This window comes from Gekko japonicus, unplaced genomic scaffold, assembly GCF_001447785.1.
Source record: "Gekko japonicus isolate JY-2015 unplaced genomic scaffold, Gekko_japonicus_V1.1 scaffold719, whole genome shotgun sequence".
NCBI classification, from domain to species: Eukaryota; Metazoa; Chordata; class Lepidosauria; order Squamata; family Gekkonidae; genus Gekko; species Gekko japonicus.
Window position 1 is genome coordinate 64,964 of NW_015175991.1, and position 16,388 is coordinate 81,351.

The 16,388-nt window shown below is 40.4% G+C and overlaps 1 protein-coding gene across 1 annotated transcript in view; it reads right to left on the bottom strand.

The window, feature by feature from the left end:
• Positions 1–2,810: 2,810 nt before the first annotated feature.
• Positions 2,811–16,388, bottom strand: part of SEC23A (Sec23 homolog A, COPII coat complex component) — a 38,834-nt gene continuing 25,256 nt past the window's right edge. Inside the window, exons 13-20 of the mRNA XM_015426358.1 lie at positions 15,219–15,325; positions 14,019–14,172; positions 10,806–10,883; positions 8,685–8,846; positions 7,072–7,158; positions 5,568–5,723; positions 4,513–4,578; positions 2,811–3,716 (exon numbers count right to left, since the gene is read on the bottom strand). Of these exons, the coding sequence (XP_015281844.1) occupies positions 3,627–3,716; positions 4,513–4,578; positions 5,568–5,723; positions 7,072–7,158; positions 8,685–8,846; positions 10,806–10,883; positions 14,019–14,172; positions 15,219–15,325 (900 nt within the window). The 3' untranslated portion in view covers positions 2,811–3,626. The remainder of the gene's footprint in view (positions 3,717–4,512; positions 4,579–5,567; positions 5,724–7,071; positions 7,159–8,684; positions 8,847–10,805; positions 10,884–14,018; positions 14,173–15,218; positions 15,326–16,388) is intronic.

The window sequence follows — 16,388 nt, forward strand, 5'->3', positions numbered from 1 at the left end:
CAGCTCTAGGCAAAGCCGCCTTGGTCTTCATCTTGTATAGAGTGTCCTGTATGAAGCAGTCTGCTTGATTGATTTGGTGCAGTGTGTTATTTTAGGGTTCATCCAGCACTAATGCTGTATTACTCTCATTTAATGAGCTTGATTTGGCCAAAAAGAGGGAGAGTATGATCATTTCTCAAGATCAGTTAATTAAATGTTTAACTTTTAGAAATAAACCAGTGGGGGACCCAAAAAGACTTGTGGGGGACATCTCATTTCCCCTGCCCTATTTTTTCCTCTTCCCCTTCCCTGAAAGACCTCATTTTTCTGCTTCCTTCTCCTTCCAGCCAACCTGCCTTCACCTTTCCCTCCTTCCTTCCCACTGGAAGCCTCTCCCTAGGAAAACTATGGCCCAGTTGCTCACTGGGGAACCTGCAAGGACTTACTGGAGGCACCTCATTTTTCCCTGTATTGCCTTCCTCACATTATTTCCTCTTTTCCTCTTCCTGGCAACCCTCATATCCTCACCTTTCCCTGCTTCCTTCTCTCGTTCCCATCCACCAAGCAATCAACCTTTTATCTTCTCCCCATCTTCTTCACAACAATCCTATGAGGTAAATTAGACTGAGAATATGTCACTGGCCCAAGATCACCCAATGAGCTTTCATTGCAGAGCAGTGATTTGAACCTGGGTCTCCCAGATCCTACGCTCTACACACCTCTAACCCAGGGTGGCTGCTGTTGAAAAATAGCAGCAGCTGGGCCTGCATGAGCCATGGAAGTCAGCCAGTGGTTGCAGGCAGGCCTGGTCCCAATGAGTCCTCCCCCTCAAAGGCCAAAACAGCCTCGACCCTCTCCGTCTTAAATGACAGACATGAAGGCTTGAAGGCTGGCAACACTGTTATGGTTGCCTAGTAATAGCTAGTGAGGGCATTTTTTAAGCTACAGGTGCTCCTATTATTGGGGGGTTAACCCATGTATATTTTTAGATTTCAGGTTTTATGCAAATCTGGAGGATTTTTCAGGTTTGTAGAAAGATCTATCTTGCGTGTTCATAGTTTCAGTCACCAGCTTTAAGTATCCACAGGTTTGATCATGTTGAGAATTAGATATATTACAAGTGAGGGACCTTGCAGGGGAGATATCATTTCCTCCTCCCCCACAATTTCCTTCTTCCCTTCCTTGAAAGCCCCAATACTTTCTCCCCTTTTCCTGCTTCCTTCTCTTTTCCCCAATTCTGAGTTGCCCAGTGCTGGCTAAGCCTGGCCCAGTTGCACAGTGGAAAACTCTGTAAAGATTTGCAAGGGCTCACCTCACTTTCCCCTGTATCCTTTCCCCACACTATTTCCCTTATTCTGGTGGCCCCTAAATCCTCACTTTTCCCTGCTTCCATCTCCCCTTCCAACCCACCAACCAACCTTTATATTTATTATTTAATTCATTTATATCCCACTTTCCTCCACAGTCAGGACTCAAAGCCGCTTACATCATTCTCCTCTCCTCCATTTTATCTTCACAACAAACCTGTGAGGTAGGTTAGGCTGCATATATGACTGGCCCAAAGTCATCCGGTGAGCTGCCACAGTAAAGTAGTGATTTGACCCTGGGTATCCCAGATCCTAGTCTAAAACTCTAGCCACTACACTGGCATGCACAAGTCAGCTGCTTTTGAACAGTAACAAGCAGCTAGGCCTGGGTGAGTCATGCAAGTCACATAGCAGCAGGTTGCCCAGTACCAATACATGCTCCTTCAAATGTCAAAACAAGTTGCCCAGTACCTGCTGCTGGGCGTGGTCCCAATACATGCTCCTTCAAATGTCAAAACAGCCCTTGAAAGGGCCCCTCCCCATCCCTCTGCCTTTTCCTAACAGAAACCAATGCTTGAATGCTGTTGTGGTTGCCTAGTAATGACCACAGACAGCATCTGTTTTTTAAAGCTACAAGCACTCCTTTTATTATTGGACGGTTTAAAACTTTTTTTTCCTTTTTGGAATTTCAGATTTTTTTGCAAACCAGGGGCTTTTCTCAAGTCTGTGGAAAGATCTGTCTTGTCTGTCCATGCTCCCAGTCTCTGGATTTAAGTATCCATAGATGGGATTAGACATATTGATAGGCCAAGCCATAATACCAACTTGGATGCATATGTTGTCAGAGATTAACCAGAGATGCAAATGACCACCTGACTTCACAACCACAAAGATAATCCAAGTCTCTTTTTAAATGGGAATAGAGTAACTTGCATGGTTAAGGCTGTGAAGGTTAAGAGGGCAACGTTACATTTCATGCAGTGTATCTATGGACCAAGTAGGACAATGCCTCCAAGGAACAGGCAAATGTGCAGAGAACCAAAAACAGTGCTCTCAAAGTTAAGGTTGCTAAACAAGAAGTCTGCTACTTGGGTCTATTAGTGCAGAAACCCATCTGAAAGCCTGAAGAAACTACTATGCGAACATATGCAGATTTGATGTCGTTAAAGCTTAAGGTTAGAATTTGTAACAATTGAGAAAAGTTTGCCAGGTATCATCACAAACATTAGTGAAGGCATTCAGGAATCCCCAGCAGATGATATTTTACTAATTTATTAAATGAGAAGTTGTTACTGAATTTGTTTACTGCATGTAAAGAAAAGTTTTCACAATGCAAGCATCTGTTCTATACATAAAAACTTTAATAATAAAAGGTGAACACGTTTGTTGCAAGGAAACAAAGCAAAAACATCAACATTACTAGATTTATTACAATTATACCTTGTACTGTATAATACTGTTTCAACAAGAATTTCAACTTGCATAATTTATAACAAAACAGAAGCAGAACAAAAAACAAACACCACACAGTATCATAATATTATACGGCTATGAATATGAAATTGTACATTACTGGTGGAAATTAGTGTCAGTTATCATGTTTTTGTTTCTATACTATACTGTACAGTTTTCCTTAGTTCAGACACAGCTGCCAGGTATAGCATATTTATTTATTATTCTGTTTTGAGAGCACTCAGGTTTGGTTAACTGTAGCAGTCACAGGCTTTACCAAATATTACCTAGAAGACTGCCCAATTGTAAGCTCTGGAAAACAGACAATTCAGTTTCTGCTTCTTCAACTATAAAGAAAGGTTTCTACCACAAAAAAAGAAGAAAATAACAGAACAGTTTTTCAAAACCATCAACATGTTCCTGTTTCCTGCATAAATCAAATATTTTAGGTTACACTTGAAAGTTGAGTTTATAGCATTTTATAATCAATTTCTTTGTTCTTCTCTAGCCAAAAGAAATCAACATGAATATGCCACAAGGCAAATCATGAAAGCCCAGTACTGACAATGGTCTTCTTATTGCATTTAGCATGTCTTGCAGTGCATGCCAGAATAATATTTTCTACCATTATAAAAGATAACACAAAGTTACAATCAATAGACTAAGACAAACTTCCTCTCTAATTGTATTCCAATTTAATTTGCTTTCCAAAACTGCAATTTGTATTTGGGCTTCTGACAATAAATGTTCACTTGAGAGCTACATTGTTTTAAAATGTAGTTAGGCAGCTTGCAGACATCAGAGCATTCGTTTTACAATTACATAAAATGGAAAATAAAGCCAAAATGCCACTTCAGCTTATCAACATCTGTTACACTCCACACCCCTTCAGGCAGCACTTGATACAGCAAGCTTCTTCAAATGATCCATGAAAACCTGCAGACTGACATCATCCGTAAGAATGGGTGCTCCAGATTCCTGTTAAAGAAGGGTAAATACTAGGTCACATTCATTGTGGAAATCCACTCCTTAAGTACTCCAGAAGAATTTCTTGTGTGAAAGCCAAGGTTCATCAATGAGAAGCCTGAGCATTGTAAAGATTTAGCTAAGTAGTTCATCAGCTGTAAATGTTATACTCCCAAAGTTCATTTTACATTAAGACTGATGTGCTGGATCAGACCAGTGACCCATTAAGGTAAGCAAGTGCTATCAATACAGACTAGTCAGATGCTCCATGCTCCAAGGAAGCTCACAAGCATGTTTGATAGACATAGCCATCCCCCTGTTTGCCCACATCAGAGATATACAGCTCTGTAATGGATGGCACAAGCTTCACTTGCCATGGCTACAAGATGTATCTTCCCATATAGTTGAGTAATTTGCCCTGTTCCAGACTGCCATCAGATCCTTTGACAGTCACACACTACAGAAGCCCTTGTCTTCATTATTTCTAAAGCTTTGACACTTTCTGCTTTTAATACAATGATTAGACTTGTTTACTGAAGAACTAGTGCCATCACATCTGCTTAACTGAAAGGTAGTCTAAACGTTCTGACACATGGAAGGTCTTCAAATAAAACATAGCATTTCCAAGTCATGCATGAGAAACATTAATTTCCAAGGATTGCAAAAAAGCAATATAGGACTTCCATAACCTGGATGGTGTTATTTAACCATTTTTATCAGGAATCACTACTTTAAAAAAAAAAAGCTGGGACAAAAAATAACATCCTTTCAATGATCTCAATTTTGTTTAAATCATTTGGAATCGTACCTGTCCCCAGGCATACATGTTATTATGAGTCTGGGAGGGATTTACTTTTGAAAGTAGAAAACGAGCCTGTGATAAAAAAGAGAAGAAAGGTATTCCCTTAAGTAATCATTAAAATGACTGAAGTTATTGCTTTAATAATTTAAATCTATCAGTGTCATAGAACAATGATCATTATATAGCCTGCAGGTTACACGCTACCCTGAGGTAGTAGCTATGTAGCCTGCAGGCAGACAAGTCTGGTTATCTTTAAAAAGATTTTAAAAGATTTTCGCTTTCAGTTAAAGATACAACTACTTTCAAGTTCATGTCCACCAGGTATAGGGCAGCCTTCCAACTCACAATGCATTTCTAAAGCAGCCCTCCATACCAATTACAATGCCAACCCCTGGCACAGAATGTTCAATGGAGCCCTGAGGTGGATGATAAGTATCTTCAGCTAAATTCATTAATTCAGTTCTACAAGATTCTTACTTTTAATTATCCACAGAAGTTATGAGATGTGAACTCAAATACTGCAAAACACAGATAACAGAAGTAATACAATCTTAATTATAACAAAGGAAACCTCATTAGGCAACACTTTTTATGTTATGATACATGACATCTACATGTGTGCTTCTTTTAAACACTCAAGAGAAAGACTAATGTAAATGGGTTTATACTGTGTCATATAAAGTGGGTTGATATATTCCAAAACAGTGGCACTGTGACAGTGGGAGTATGACTTGAGATCCCAACTTGATGAGGTGCTCCTATGTGGACAGCATGCCTGAAGACAAGATATGTCATCTCTGCAAACAGTAGGAAGAATGACTCCTTATGGTCTGTCTGAATCACACAGGAAAGTAAAAGCAGCCCAAGGCTAGGAATGTGCAGTGGTAGTTTAAGACTACTGCAACCCAATACAAGAACATGTCTTAAGATCAGTATGTCAAGTCCAGAGTCACAGTTCATATGTCTTTCATAGGTATAACATAAAAATTAATCAAGGCAGGATCCCTACCAAGGTAAGATGTATCAATGTGATTTTCTAAAGTGAAGCAGCATTCAGTTACCTGACTACCCCCATGTTCCGTATCAATGTATCGTGGCATTGGAAATCTGGAATGGAGAATTTCCTGTGCATCATCTGCTGGAGCTTGAAGCAAATGGCGGAAGTTTTCATACTCTGGCATCTCCTGGTAGCCTGACTTGCGCCACTGAGCTATGGTCTACAAGGCAATAATTTTACAAGTCTTTTTTTAATGAAATCGCATAAATGTGTAAACGTGCGACAGCCGCAGAGCTCCACTCAAACGTTCCGGAAAATTTCACGTTTCTAAATGGACCGTGAATTTTATGAACTGCATTAATTAAAAAGGTACCTAGAGAGAGGTACCACTGGCAGTGCTTTAATCATTCAACTCCACGCATGCGCGGAAAAGCAAGTACATGTTGAAGCGCGCATGCGCAAACAGATTTTTTTAAAAATTTTTTTAAAAACCAACTGCACAACTCCTTCAGGTGGATGCCGTCTAGACAATCCACTGCGGAGTACGCACGTGGTAAGGGGAGCTGTCTGGTCATGCAATGTCAGGTAAAAAAGATCGGGATCAAATTAGAGCCTGGCCAATTGTAGTATTAGCTGCCCGTCTGAACGCACCCTAAGAAATCTTATGAAAAAAAAGTAAATCAATATTTTAATGCTGAACATGACACCGTTTTAAGTACATATATACTGAGAGCAAATCATTACCTTAAGATACTCAATTAAAACCAGTATAACAAATGTTATCATATGATAATCCATTTTAGGCAATAGCTCATTAAGTCTTAAGAGTCCAATGTAGATCTCCTTCATTATACTTAGCCTCATTCTTTGATGGGACATCCACAATAAAATCCCAAAAACAAAAGTTAATGTAATATCTTTTTATCTGGACCAACCAAAATATCACAAAGAAGGCTTGCATACCTTGATGGGATATTCTGATTCATTCTACTAAAAAGAATTTACATTAAACACTGGGATTTTTCTGTGGACCACAGTCACAGAATTGTGTAATACCAGGGCTCTTTTTGTAGCAGGAGCTCCTTTGCATATTAAGAAGAGCTCTGTAAGCTCTTGGAGGATTGGCTACATTAGGGGGTGTGTCGCCTAATATGCAAAGGAGCTCCTGCTACAAAAAGAGCCCTGTGTAATACCAAGCTAAAACATTTCAAGAGCTGCAGATTACTGGCAACAGCAACACATGTTAGTTCCCAGATCCTTATCCTATAAGGATTTATGCACTTCAGAACACCCATCTGCAATTATGGCCCTGAGCAATTTAAAGATCAAGATACTGACATCCATGAAAGAGACACTGCCTTCCTCTCCCTGTAGAAGCAACACTGCATGACTAATTCATTCCCAAAACTGAATAGTTTAGAAATAGCCTCTGATACAGTGTAAGGAACTGCTGCCCCTTCCAGGTCTGTCCATGACCTTGCAGAGCTCTAGATATTGTGATCATTATTCATGATAATTAAAATACCTCCAAAGGGTCAGATTTGGAGCTAAATGTGATTTGATCTTACCTCTCCATGATAAATAAGGATCTGGAAAAAAGTGTCCATGAGAAGAATGCGATCAGGCAGAATACTGCTGCTATCTAACAGAACAGGCTAATATAAAGAGGAGAAATGTCTTAATTACATGTGCAGAAAAGAAAAAAATCAAATTTTAAAGATTCAGTTGTGTCAATTGCATTTAGGATGTCACATTACTTTCAAAAGCAATCACTGCTGAAATTTTCCTTCAGCATACCTCAAATGTAATCTCTATAAAGCGTTATTCTCATTTTAAGTCTGCTGGTTCAGAAAACAAATTCTTATTAAAATATATTCCGGGGGGGGGGAACAAAGTGAAGAACAGCAAGACTTCTTTCCTCATTTAGCTTTCTGCTTCTCTTTTGATTTCCGACATTCTAAGTGTTCCTTCTTTTGCAACATGGCACTTATTGTTTTTACTGTACTGTCCTAAGGTCTATACAGTTAATACTTTAAGGCACTATCAGTTCCCTGTTATCAATAAAAAAGTTCCATAACTCAGTGTAATATAATGTTGTTTATTTTATACCTTGTTTGATACTTTAACAGTATTGTAAGCAGAAATAAAACTATTCTGGAAAAGACAAAAAGCTGTATCGTGTATGGCAATACCAGAAGGGGACTGACACAGTTCCCTACCAAAACCACACTGCATCTTTTTTTTTCACTCATGCCAGGTCCTTCGCCATTAATATTATTCAGCTGTTTGGCAAGTATAAGGGGCTGATGAACGCAAGTCAACCTACACTGAATCAAGGCAAAACTCAAAAGTTAACATGCAGTTCTTATAAAAACAAATTTCTTACATATTTACTTATATTCAGCTTTGTTTCAATGGGCAACCCTTTTTCCTCTGCCCTTTACCTCCTTTCCTTCCTCTCTCCACCTCACAACCACCGCAGCACTTACATTCTGGGGGGTTCTGCTGCAGTCTGGTGGACCATCAGCTGAAAGTGGGAAGAAAAATCTCTCTTACTGTACAACCATCTCTTCCTTTCTACATGGGTACTACACCATCCAAGATGCCAGAAAAGAGGGGAGGGAAATGTCTTCCCACCTACTGACTGGCTCACTGCCTGCCTAGCCAGCTGCCATAGCAACAACCCACAGCATAGTAAATGATGGAGTTGAAAACAGAAGGAGGAATAAAATTTATTTGTTCTTCAAAGAAGTTCTTCAGGTCATTTTATAAAATTTGAACAAACACACATCCCTAATAAATTTTAGTAGGCCCTGTAATCTGAACAGGTTTCAGAAGTTAGTGATGGTATCTCTATTGCTACCCCCCCTCCAGGTCCAAAACTTTAACATTACCCACTGCATCTCAACTTCAAACAGCAGAAAGACTGACAGTATCTTTTATTAAATGGCAAAAGCACATAGGAGAGACATTCCTGAAGCTCCTCCCTAACTTAAGCATCTTCTGAAATCAGTACAAATGTTTGACCTGGCATCTGATGGAAAAAATTAAATGCATGTGGGACTATTTTGCTTAGTTTTATTTTAATTTGAACTGTTCAAAGATGTTGCCAGCACTAAACTGAATACTTGTGGCAAGACAAGACATAAACAGCAGGTGTGCAGGTTAAATGACATCATACCTCTGGTGGCCCACTGAACGAGTAAGCATAGAGGATTGGCTGAATCATTATAAGTGACTGAGTCAAATCTTGACGCATGAAATGATGGCGATAATAAGAACTTTCATCAGGACTGTTGTTGAATACTTGCAAGAATGGAGATCTTCTTAAATGAAACATAAACTGCAAAACAAAGCAAGGCCAATAGCTCTAGAAAAGATCTGTGTTTCCTCAATGAGTAAAACACCTAAATCAGTATAGGGCATTAAGCTCAATTAACTTAATACATGGGCATTGAATTTTCCCTAAATAAGGAATTTCTTTCAAAACCTTTTGCTGCTTGAAATGTTTGCTCTTCCTCTTGATGGCAGACAATTCAGATTAGATTGCTGTTATGTAATGTAAGTACAGGTATGCATGTTTCTACAAGAGTATGCATGTGTGTATGCATGAAGTAGTGCACATTTGGAACTTATGCCCCACAGTGCAATAACATGTTTCCCCAGAAACCATTTCTGAAGGCATTTTAGAGTAAAATATAAACTGACGTTTTTGTCATGTTTCTCTACAAGGAAAAGTAGCACTGACAGATGCATAAGAATCAATTATCTATCACACAGATGGAAACAGAATAAAACAGCACAGAAATAATGTTACATTTATATTCCACAACACTCCGTTCAATATTTTTGTCAGCATGTCACAGCCAAGAAAAAGAAGAAGAGATTGGATTTATACCCCGCCCTTCACTCGGAGTCTCAGAGCGGCTTACAAACTCCTTTCCCTTCCCCTCCCCACAACAGACACCCTGTGAGGTAGGTGGGGCTGAGAGAGCTCTGACAGAAACTGCTCTTTTTCAAGAACAGCTGTGCCAGAACTACGGCTTGCCCAAGGTCATCCAGCAGGTGCAAGTGGAGGAGTGGGGAATCAAACCCAATTCTCCCAGATTAGAGTCCGTAAACTTAACCACTACACCAAACTGGCTCTCAAACTGTGTGTACTGTTAGAGTACAAGTAATATCTATTTTTTCCAATCACCATTCTGCTGGTTTGACCAATTTGCATAATTCTTCAAAACAGAATGGAGAAAAAACCTGAGCCCAGCTGTTTTGTAAAAGGACATCAAAACTAGGGGTGGGCACGAACCTATATTCATCGCAAAAATTAGGGGTGTGCAAAAAAAAAAATTCAACCGATTTGATTCTCCCGAATCGGGCCCAATCTGATTCAGCTGGCCAAATGACCCCTGAATGCCACATTCAGCAATTAAAGCAGATTCAGGGCTCCTTTGGCCAGCCGAATCAGATTCAGCCAGGGGCATCTGAGCAAGCCAAGGGAAGGCAGTTTAAACTGCCTTCCCTCCAAGGGGAGGCTTGCCCAGGCTCCCTGCAATGAAGGGAGCATACCGCCTCTATGGCGTGACTAGAGGTTTAAAGATTAAATCCCCCCCAGTCACGCCGCAGAGGCGGCACACACCCTTCATTGAAGGAAAGGCAATTTGTCTTCCCTTCAGTGAAGGGAGCCCACTGCCCTCCCTGGCCCTCCCGCTGAAGCGGGTGAGCAGGGGAAGGCTTCCAGAGCTGCCGCCGCCCCTCTTTCCTGGCCTGCTCACCATTCGAATCAGAGAATCTGATTCGTCCCGTAGCTGCCCGAAAGGGGGCCGAATGGGCCATTTTCTGGGGTGCAATCGGTTTGGACAAACCGAATGCACATCCCTGACAAAAACCTCCTGGTTCATGGTTCATGAGCCGAGGGTCGTGCAAACACGTCTGCAACGAACCTCCCACAAACCTCCATGGTTTTCATGGAGGTTTGTGTGGTTCATGTCAGCGATTCGTGTGGCAGACGATCAATTAATTTTTAAAGCAATGGGGGGGTGGACTTCTGCAGCCCTGGAAACACTGATAATGGCCTTCAAAGTGTGACAGGCAGTGAGAGCTCCCATTCTGCTCTATGGGAGCAGAATGGATATAGACCCTCAAGCTCACATGCAGCTGTTTTTACTTTGCAGCAGGCAGTCAGGCAGAGAGAGAGTTACAGGCAGAAAGGGAAGAGAACTCAGTGGGATTTTTGAACCCTCCATTTCTTGTCCTATCATGCTTTTTACAGAAAGATCTCTAATTTCAATTTTTTCCTACTCACCTGTGGGTAAAGGGAGAAAGTTTCTGAAAATCTGAAGGAACTTGGATCATCCTTGTGATATTCTCCAAATTTCTGACACTGGAGAAATTTAAATATAAATCAAAGTTACAAGTGTAACACTTCTGACAATAGATGACTTGCTCAAATACTTTTGTCACTGTTACTCTAGGGACCGCTGACTCCAAACGAGTGAAAGGTATGAAATCTAGCCAGGGTGCTGGACAGGGTAAAACTATTTGGTCTACAGATGTAGGTGGCAACATTCATCTTAACAATTGGGTATTAGCTTTATGTAACAGATTCTTTATTATTATGCTCTTTTTCTGCTTTTAGAAGAAGGGAAATACAATTAAGATTCCTAGAAAATACAGCTTGACATAGCTCACTGGTATTAAAGATTTAGAAAAACTTTTTTTAAATGTACAGGGGGGAAATTAAAAACACAAAGTTATAAAACACAGTTTTGCTGCTCTTTTCAGTTATCTATCTAATGTAAGGTAAATATGATAACCTGAACTGTGCATCAGTCTCTCTAACAAATGTCAATGTAAAGATATGGCAAACAAATTCATAGCATGATAGTATTTAGGGAGCTCCTGCTCTAAACGACTATTTATGTCGGAAGAAAGGGGGTTCAGGGCCTTTTAAGTGTACAATAATCTGTGCAGAATGAACACCATAAACAGAAGATCTCATCTATTAAACAAACTGGCAAAGATAAACTTTCTAATAAGTGCTCCAATCCAAAATCCAAATTACACAGAAAAGCCTTTGTGTGTTGCACCAGAATCTTGCTGAGATCAAAATTACACAACAGAAACTACACACAGACCAGCCACTGTTCCTTTTCAGTTTCTTCTTCATTGTATTATAGTGCAATGAACCATCAAAAAATATATATACCACATTATATCTATTATAGTGCAATGAACCATTATATAGATGGATAGGGGATGTATGGATGGATGGATGTATGGATGGATAGGGGATGGATGGATAGGGGATGGATAGATAGGGGATGGATAGACAGGGGATGGATAGACGGGATGGATAGACAGGGGATGGATAGACAGGGGATGGATAGATAGCGGATGGATAGATAGGGGATGGATGGATGGATGATGGATGGATGATGGATGGATGGATGGATGGATGATGGATGGATGGATGATAGATAGATAGATGGATGATAGGTAGGTAGATAGGTAGGTAGGTAGGTAGGTAGATAGATGGATGATAGGTAGGTAGGTAGGTAGGTAGATAGATGGATGGTAGATAGATAGATAGATAGATAGATAGATAGATAGATAGATAGATAGATAGATAGATAGATAGATACACACACATACCCTGCAGGTTAGAAAAGGCACAAATTACACAAAAAAGTCTGCATGGTTAACTGTTAATGGTTAATGGAAGCTGTAAAAAGTAAGAAGGATTCCTTTAAGCGGTGGAAAGCCAGTCTCAGTGAGGTTGATAAAAGGGAACACAGGCTGTGGCAAATAAAATGCAAGTCTGTGATCAGGCAGGCAAAAAGGGAATATGAGGAGCATATCACAAAAAACATAAAGACCAACAATGAAAGTTTCTTCAAATACATTAGAAGCAGGAAACCAGCCAGGGAGGCGGTGGGGCCCTTGGATGACCCAGGGGTAAAAGGAGTACTGAAGGATGATAGGGAAATGGCTGAGAAGCTGAATGCATTTTTTGCCTCTGTCTTCACTGTGGAAGATGAGAAGTGCTTGCCCACTCCAGAACCGCTAATGTCAGGAGGGGTGTTGAAAGACCTGAGTCAGATTGAGGTGATGAGAGAGGAGGTCCTTCGACTGATAGACAACTTAAAAACTGATAAATCACCAGGCCCGGAGGACATACATCCAAGAGTTCTGAAAGAACTCAAATGTGAACTTATGGATCTCCTGATTAAAATCTGCCTTCATTCCTGAGAACTGGAAGGTAGCTAATGTCACTCCCATCTTTAAAAAAGGTTCCAGAGGAGATCCAGGAAATTACAGGCCAGTCAGTCTGACGTCGATACTGGGTAAGTTGGTGGAAACTGTTATTAAGAAAAGAATTAGTAGGCACATTGATGAACAAATACTATTGAGGCAGATTCAGCATGGGTTCTGTAAGGGAAGATCTTGTCTCACTAACCTGTTAGTGTTCTTTGAGTGAACAAACATGTGGACAAGGTAAACATGTTGTTTACCTTGACTTCCAGAAAGCTTTTGTTAAAGTTCCTCATTAAAGGCTCCTAAGTAAGCTCAATAGTCACAGGATAAAAGGACAATCCTTTTGTGGATCAAAAACTGGCTAATTAAGAGGTAACAGAGAGTGAGTATAAATGGGCAATTTTCTCAGTGGAGAGTGGTAAGCAGTGGGGTACTGCAGCGATCAGTACTCAGTCCAATGCTTTTTAACTTGTTTATTAATGATTTGGAGTTGGGAGTAAGCAGTGAAGTGGCTAAATTTGCGGATGATATGAAGTTGTTCAGGGTGGTGAGAACCAGGGAGGATTGTGAGGCACTCTAAATGGATCTGTCGAGGATAGGCGAGTGGGCATCAACATGGCAAATGGGGTTTAGTGTGGCCAAGTGCAAAGTGATGCACATTGGAGCCAAAAATCCTAACTATAAATACATGGTGATGGGGTCTGAACTGGCAGAGACTGACCAAGAGAGAGATCTTGGAGTCGTAGTAGAAAACTCACTGAAAATGTTGAGACAGTGTGCGACTGCAATTAAAAAAGGCCAACGCTATGCTGGGGATTATCAGGAAGGGAATTGAAAACAAATCAGGCAATATCATAATGCTCCTGCATAAATCAGTGCGGCGACCTCATTTGGAATACTGATCGCACCTGGTATTTTTGGACACTGTGTGACAGAGCGTTGGACTGGATGGGTCGTTGGTCTGATTCAACGTTGGCTTCTCTTATGTTCTTATCATGCTGTACGTTGACTCCACTCCACTGTGCCAACTAACAATGTGAGGTAGGACAAAACAATACAATGCCATCACATTGCACTTTAGCAGTTGGATCCAAAAGTTCTCTCTTATTCATACAAAGAGTCCTTTCACTTCCAGAAGGCCACCTTTGGATCCAACATGTTACTGAGAGGGCCACAGGGTGAGGGGAGAGACATACAGAGAAAATAGCATCTCATGGACCCTGGAAAAGAAACAGCTTCTAAAGCATTTCTAATATCATACCAGTCTGATTAGCTGCCTGTCCAACCACCTAAGAACATCCGGTCCTTCCTCTGTCTCAGCTCTGTACACTGCCAGTCTGGCCATAAGGATGGCAGCTGCCTCCTGATCAAAAGAGGCAGCAATGTTTTGAATCTGCGTCTGCGCATCTGCCCAACTGCAAAAGAACAACAACTGTTTTATCACATATTTATATTTCTTCAGAGCTTATTTGGACATTATACTAGAAGGCCTTGCAGAGCCTCAAATTAAGGAAGCCACAGAGGCTTCCACAGAGGAGCCACAGAGCACTCTCCTGTACCTGCTATAGACCTCTTTCCTCTGCTGTCTCCTATCGAGCTTCCAAAGCTGTACTGATGAGTAGGAGGAGTCTGCAGTATCCTGGCTCCCATTTGCCCCTGTCAACTGACTGCATTACTGTAAGCAGCTCATAGTTCATGGTTAGTTACCACAAGGGATGTGCAAAAAAAAAAAAATTTCCCCTGATTCGGGTCTATTGAACCCAAAAAATATCGGTATTCTCAAACATTCCCGAATACTAGTATCGGTACTATATTGTTATTGGGTAAATATTCAGGAAACCCGAATTTATTTGGCTCCATTATACCATCCTCATAGGGTATAATAGAGAATTTCACTCGCCAAGTTGTACTGCGGTGTCATTGCAACTCAGTGAGTTCAGAAGGCATTTAAACTCTAAATGCCTTCTGAGTTGTGCTGCCATGACTCAGTGAATGAACTCAGAAGGCATATAAAGAGACTGTGGTCTATTTAAATGCCTTCTAGCTGCACCCAAATAAAAGCTGAATAATATTGGCTTTTATTTGGGTGTGGCTATTTCGGCAGCCGAATCAGATTGTCTAACCTGTATTTTTTGGGGTATTTATGCGGCTCAGTATATACCGAGCGCACACTCCAAGTTGCCACTGGGGAGCAGCTAAAAGTTACAGCAACTCAGCAGCCTCCACAGCTCTTCCTGCACTAACAAACTGATTAATCAAAGATCTCAGGCAGCCCTATCTATTGATATTTTTCTCTACACCCCTCCTTCCCCCTGTTCTAACCAACCAATACCCTAAGCGATTATCTACATTAGAAGTCCTCTCAGAACCTAAGGCTTAAATTCTAAGCATAAAATTGTTATTTGAATAGTGTATATGTAGCACAGATGTGTTAATTTAGACATCAGACGTTTAGGCTTACTTTCTGGCAACAGTGGTTACTCTAATGCGCCTCTGTCCACTTGAATGCTGATACTGAGTCACAAACTGGATTGCACCTCGCCCTCCCTGAGGAATTGGAGCATTGTGCTATTCCAAAGAGAAAAATGTAGATATTACATTGAACAAAATTTCCAAAACTATTGTATAGCATGACCACCAGATTAGGATTTGTATCACAACCAAAATCTACTCTATGTTTAGAAATTATCTGACACAAGCCACTTTAATAAATATAATACGCTTTGCAAACACCCATTACGTGAAAAACTGAAGTCAGTAAAGCCTATTATCCACCTTGTGCAATATTTAATCCAAAATTGCACCAGCTTCCAAATTAGGCAAAAAAAACAATGTAAAAGAAAAGAAACATGGGAGATTTTAAAAGCATGCAATCAATGTAGGGACAGACTTTAATCAACATCAAGAATACATAGTCCCTACAGTAAGAGGGACAAGTTAATAAATAATACATATAGCAATGCTGACTGTTCCAAGTTAAATGCTTTATCTGCATTCAGATGCAACAATAGCCCATAGTTGCTGTCATTTGTCATTACAGGAACAAACTTTGGAAGTCCTTAAGCCTCATGTGTTCCCCAGCAAATGACAAACCCTGGATTGTTCTCTTAGTTTGGAATTCTGATTTGTAAACAAGAGAACAAACTGCAATTTGTTGTTTTGCCTGATTCAGGTACACAATAATACATGTCTGGTTCATGAGAGAGCAGAAGTTTTCAACTGCAAAACTGACTGTGAGGGGAGGGGGAGCAGGTGAGCTCAAGTACTTCCAAAGAACCTTCCCAGAGTTTGTGATGTGGTCTGAATATGTTAAACTCTTGTAAGTATTACCAATAACTATATGAGCCCTTGGTAGGCATATAGGAGATGGAAATGAGGAGAGGTTAACATTTCTGCTTTAGTTTTATCTGCGTGAGCTGTTCTTAAAATGCTGAAGGCTAGGCTACAAAAATAAAACACCTTCATCCTTCAGTGGGTGTTTGTAATATATGCAAAGCCTAAATAAAATATTTACAAACAATGGATTTGCTAGTTATTTCCTTGGGAACTCTGCAAGCTTCATGTTCAGATCATGGTATAATCGTATTAGTGATTAGATACCACAATTACTCCTTTATTCTTCCTACTAAAG